Raw genomic sequence first — 5,506 nt, 5'->3', positions numbered from 1 at the left:
CAACTAGCTATACCTAGAGTTTCCCTTACATGTATATATTTGTTGTTGTATCCATGTAACCCTGGTGTTGATCAATAAAAAAACTCTGTCTCTTTCTCTATTTTTTTCACCTTTATCACTACAAAACGCACGATGATAACTATGGCTGTGCCCGACAGTATCCGCATCCATACGCGTTCCCATACCCGAAAGGGCCGTCACCGTATCCATAGTTAAGGCTCTAGAAGTGAGTAAGCTCTCAATTGATTCCATTAGAAAGACGGATACGTAAATAACCTTCTTCCCCAATATAATCCCCTCTGCTACTTATTCCTCTCCTAAATGCCTCTCTTTACCGAACCGTAGTTTTTGTAGCTCAGGATCGTTATTTATTTACCACTCTGTAAAAGGATTATAAGTGTAGAAGAATAAGAATGGTGTTTCTCTCCCCACCTGGTTTAGTAAGTAATTCGTTTCCTTTTTAATTCATCTTTTTATTGATCATTGGAATTTGAATTTCGGGTGTTTCATATATAATTTGCAGCTTATCTTATAAAATTAAAATCAGGGCGAATGTTTGTTTTTTTTAGCTGAGAAATTTTCTTCTACTTGTCCATTTTTTGGTTTTTAATTTCTGTCTTCTCAATTTAAATCTGGTAATACAGGGTGCACGACTAATTGGTAGTCGTCGTCCCCGTCTCCGTTCACAAAGGCATTCTCGTAGGTGTGTGAAAGCTGTTGCAAGCCTTGGTAAATTTAATTTCACTCCCAAAAAATTTGGTTCCCGTTTTGAATTGAAACGAAAAAGGAAGCAATTGGAGGAAGAGACTTGGGATTGGGAGAAGAAGAGCAGAGGTAATGGTTGTTGTGATCAAAAAGAACTAAATGTTATTTCAAACACTTTCAGCAATATTAGTATTAGTACGGGAAATATTAAGCAGACTACCTGTAAAATCGCTTATGCGATTCAAGTGTGTTTGCAAATACTGGTTGTATTTAATTCAAGAAGATCCATCATTTGCTGATCAACACCTTGAGCATTAAAAAACAAGACCTAATCTCCTCATCACCAATCTAAGAGACAGAACGTTTACTTTGATGACAGCTGATTTATTATATGAACGCAAAGGCGGAGCAATATCAACAGCAGCCGTTCACACCATAAGAGAGATTGATGGTACGTATTATGATAGAAGGTTGGGACCTGTAAATGGTCTGATAGGTTTCTATGGCAAAACAATCCCTCCTGGTGTTTGTATATGCAATCTCAGTACCCGAGAAGTTACACCACGGATTGAATCAAAATCATTTAGTGAATTGCGTAAAAAAAGCCGTAAACGGTTACATTTCCCATTGGCTTCTCTTGCATTGGGATATGATCCAGCCACTAAAGAACATAAAGTGGTTGGCATATGGAGTTTTGATCGACCTAAGAAAGTAGTTTGTGAGGTCTTGACTGTAGGAGACAACGAGTGGAGAAAGATAGATGAGGTACCCCTGTTTACCCTGGACTATTGGGCATTTTCTTCTTCTGTCTATGTGAATGGTTCAATTTATTATACCACTCAAATGCTTATGGCATGTGAACCTAGTGCCCAGGATGAGCCAAAATTCATAGTGGCATTTAATGTTCGAACTGAGAAGTTTAGAACCATTAGAGTCCCCAATGAGATCTTTGATCGACCTGCGGCAGGCGATGACTTTTGCATAAGTCATAGTGTTAAGCTGTATGAATTGAATGGACGGGTAGCTTTATTAGTAAAATTTCTAAACAGCGGTTTCACCTCCAAGCTGTGGTTATTTGATGATGATGATAATAAGGATGCTAGTAGTGCTTGGACCGAGATTCATATGGAGCTGCCTTATACTTTAGGTGGCGTCGACATGGTTTTTTCCATCCAGTTTCAAGAGCAGATCAGACAATTATAACCTCCTGTATTCAATCATTTCCAGGTGAGATGCCTGACGTAACTTGTCATTCCTACAATTGGAAAAACAAGAGCTTCAATGAGATTCAAATCACTGGGATCCCCTCCTCAGTTCCAGGCTTTTCCTGTGATTCAAGGGTTGCAACTTTTGCTGAGAGTCTATTGCCTGTTCAGAAGCAGACAACATCAAGCTCACACAGGAAGTTCATTACGACTTTTCAGGTTTCTGTCTTTCCTTTGTTTTTGCCATTAAAATATCTAACCAGGAAAATAGGTTCGTATTCTGGTATCAGTATTAAGCTAAAGTATTGGTAGTTACCTTAGTTTGTTAATGTTAGTTTACTTCACACCGTGCTGGATTAAGGTTCGTATTCGTGAGAGTCTCTTAGTAACTTAATTCTTCTTCCTAATGTAGTGAATCAATTGATTATATTGTTGAGGACATGAGTTTTACTGTGTTTGTTTATTTTATAGACCTTTACATATGATATCGTTTTCTATTCACAGAAGCATAGTCCTTACCAAAACACTGGTAGTTCAAGAGCTCAGCCAAAGCTTAAAAACATATATCTTCTTCAAATGCTATATTATATAATGTAGAGTTGTTTCTTTGGTTAATATTGTACTGTCGTTTTTTCATGGTTCGATCTGAAACATACCCTAATTCATAGCAGATATTAATCTTTTGTGTTTTGTGTCATAACCTATGTTGCAGGAAAGGCGTATCCGTGCAATATAGTTCATAACTGCATTTTTTGTTCATGCGGGTGGAATGCATTGTCATTGCATGATAATCTATGTGGGTGGAGTTTGTTTCAAGCTTTACATGGGGATATTATTTGTAGGTGTATTGTTCGAATGCATCCTGGGTTGAGTTTAATTCGGATGAATTCAGACGATGCTATGGGTTTTAGTGTAATTAGTAGATTCTGGCTTGGGGTTTAAAAAGACTTAATTTTTGTTTAGATACTGATTTTTTTTTTCTTCCGATAGTACTAGATGAGCTAATTTGTAGTTACGTTACCTCCTTAGAGTGGGTATCCAAAGGCTGCATTCAGTTGGACTTAGTTTATTAAGATACGGAAATAGAGGTACAGCATTTCAGATAGCGGAAGTAAATGGCATCGATTTCATCTGTGGGTTCATTGGTTGCTCTGTGCAGCTGTGCGACTGACAAGATGCTTTCATTTTCTTTAAAATTGTCGACAATGCCTTTTGGTGGAAGGAGACAGAATGTGGTCTTACAAAAAAGATGTTCACCAAAGATTAGGGGTAGCCAAGAACCTGTATATTAAGATGGGTCTGCTAGTAAGAAGCTGCAAGTAAGTTTGTTAACTTTTTTATTTTTTGAGCTTTTTTTTATTTCATTGCTGGGTTTTACTTTTTGTTGCCTTTATACAGTTTTCTGCCATTGCAGAACGGTGTTAACAAGCTTGCAAATATTGTTGCAGTTACTCTTGGTTCTAAAGGGTAAGATTGCTCTTTCAGAAAGCAATATGGCTCCCCCAAGATTGCGAATGGAGTGACTGTGGCCAAGGAGGTCGGCACATGCACATAATGCTTTTTAAAGCGAGTATGCAGTGTTATTTTATTTTTGGTTTGATGCAAAAATTTGGGTTCATTTTCTAGGTCGAGTTGGAAAATCCAGTTGAAAACACCGGTGCTAAGTTGGTGTGACAAGCTGCTGCAAAGACCAGTGACTTGGCATGGAATGGTACCCCCACATCTGATTGCTGAAGGAGTCAAGTTTTGTACAACATGCTAATCAAAGAGATGCAGCTTCCATGTCTGCTACTATCTTGGAGATGATTTATAGGTTATAGCCGCTGGTGCTAACCCTGTTCCAATTACACACTGTGTTGCGAAGACAAGAAAAGCTTTGATTTCGGAGCTTAAACTAATGTCAAATGAGGTAGGTTTGAAATGTTTCACTTTTTTGTTTTATTCTGGTTTGGGTGCTATCCACTTTTAAGGTCTAAGCTGAATCATGCAAGGTCCTTTTACTACCCAAGGGTTTACAGATTTAAACATTATACATCATATGCAGGTTGAGGACAGTTAGCATGCAGATGTGGCTGCTGTTAGTGCAGGAAATAACTACGAAGCCGGAAATATGATTGATGTGGAACAGCCTCCAGGGCCGGCCCTGACATAAAGTGGCTGGGGCATCTTTTTTTATTTGTATTTTGTTAAGATAAATTGGATTAATGATATAAGTTTTTAACAAAAAGGTCAAAACCTTTTTAGGGGTGTATTCAATTTATAGATTATTGAGAATATGTATAAATCCGCGGTATTCAAACTAGCAAAAATTCACCAAAGCGATCTAGGGGAAGCTAAAAACCTTCTGGACACTTTACTGCTTTTTAGGAAAATCAGGTTGATTTACAAAAATCAAGTGTTTATTTTAGTCCCCGTATCCATCCAAACAAGATGATAGATATCTACGTACACCTCTTTTCTTTAATAAGAATCGAAAAGCCAACTTTGAGCCTCTCCTCCAAAAATATTATTCCACTCTACAAGGCTGGAAATCCAAATTTCTATCCCAAGCGGACAGGACAGTTTTGATTAAATCGATTCTTCAAGCCTACCCAACTTGTCAAATGCAAGTCCTAACTCTGCCAAAAGAAACGCTAGATCAACTTGACCGAATTCAAAGAAACTTCTGGTAGAAAAAAGAAGCGCAAAAAAGGCAAGGAGGTTTCATAAGAGCTCGGACAAGTATATGCAAACCAAGTATAGCTCAATTTAATAACCCACATCAATTTAATATAGCTCTCCTCACAAAACTTGCCAATAGGTTAATCACTGAACAAGATCAATTATGGATTAAACTTCTTAAAGCCAAGTATTTCCCAAATTCACACCCACTTGAAGCCTCTAGAACTTCGAATTTGTCGTGAATTTGGGTGTCCAAAAAGGTTTAGAACTGATTAAGATAAATTTTGTTTGGAAAGTCAAAAACGGAGCATCGGTAAAAATATGGGAGGACAGATGGATTCATAATGTGGATATTGTCCACAAAATTCCAAACTTACAAGATCAGGCACCAAAAATGGTACAAGAGTTAATAATGGAACAAAATAAATGGGTTTAGGAAAAACTAAACAAATATTTTTACCCAGAGGATAAAAAAAATTCAAGCTATAAATCCAAGGAGACAAGAGCAAGACATTATTAGATGGAGGCATCATCACTCAGGGAAATTCTCGGCTAAGAATATTTATAATTTTAAAGCCAAGCAGGATCAAGATAATAATGTCATTTTATACTTTCCCTGGGAAAATTTTTGGAAAATTCAGGCAATCCCAAGAATAAGACTTTTCATTAGGAAACTAGCTCAAAAAGCTCTTACAACTTCTTCTAGACTGGGAGCTCACAATCCAGATATTGGCACAAACTATCAGATGTGTAATAATCAAGCGCAGGAAACGGAATACCATCTCTTCAAAGAGTGTCCTTTCGCAAAAAAAAAAATTGGTTTAGTGTCTCCCTCGAAAATTTAATCTTAAACTGCAATACAGACACGATTATCTCTTGGGTAGATGGTGGACTACGAAACCTGATTTGGTCAATTTATAGGAAAAAATATCCGC

At 37.3% G+C, this 5,506-nt stretch overlaps 1 protein-coding gene across 4 annotated transcripts; it reads left to right on the top strand.

The window, feature by feature from the left end:
• The first annotated feature begins 266 nt into the window (after nucleotides 1-266).
• On the top strand, nucleotides 267-4,166 carry LOC113296884. Of its 4 annotated transcripts, XM_026545245.1 has the most exons (8): nucleotides 267-440; nucleotides 645-834; nucleotides 1,085-1,156; nucleotides 1,933-2,129; nucleotides 2,623-3,229; nucleotides 3,359-3,447; nucleotides 3,537-3,819; nucleotides 3,955-4,166. In XM_026545245.1, exons 1-5 carry the CDS (start codon nucleotides 414-416, stop codon nucleotides 2,644-2,646), a joined length of 510 nt encoding a protein of 169 aa, XP_026401030.1. In that variant the 5' UTR covers nucleotides 267-413; the 3' UTR covers nucleotides 2,647-3,229; nucleotides 3,359-3,447; nucleotides 3,537-3,819; nucleotides 3,955-4,166. The 4 variants fall into 4 exon arrangements, 3 of the variants coding, with proteins under 3 accessions (XP_026401030.1, XP_026401028.1, XP_026401029.1); XR_003333187.1 differs by lacking the exon at nucleotides 1,085-1,156; XM_026545243.1 differs by having other exon boundaries at nucleotides 1,085-2,129.
• Nucleotides 4,167-5,506: the final 1,340 nt, after the last annotated feature.

The sequence above is a fragment of the Papaver somniferum genome, chromosome 7 (assembly GCF_003573695.1).
Source record: "Papaver somniferum cultivar HN1 chromosome 7, ASM357369v1, whole genome shotgun sequence".
NCBI lineage: Eukaryota > Viridiplantae > Streptophyta > Magnoliopsida > Ranunculales > Papaveraceae > Papaver > Papaver somniferum.
The sequence above is the reverse complement of the archived record's forward strand: the minus strand, read 5'-3'. Positions and strand labels throughout refer to the sequence as shown.

Bases quoted from the DNA above. Each gene is read 5' to 3' on its own strand.
- LOC113296884 (XM_026545243.1), top strand. From the start codon at position 414: ATGGTGTTTCTCTCCCCACCTGGTTTA. The intron at 441-644 runs GTAAGTAATTCG...CTGGTAATACAG, and splicing joins TTCTCTCCCCACCTGGTTTA to GGTGCACGACTAATTGGTAG. The intron at 835-1,084 runs GTAATGGTTGTT...CTTTGATGACAG, and splicing joins TTGGGAGAAGAAGAGCAGAG to CTGATTTATTATATGAACGC.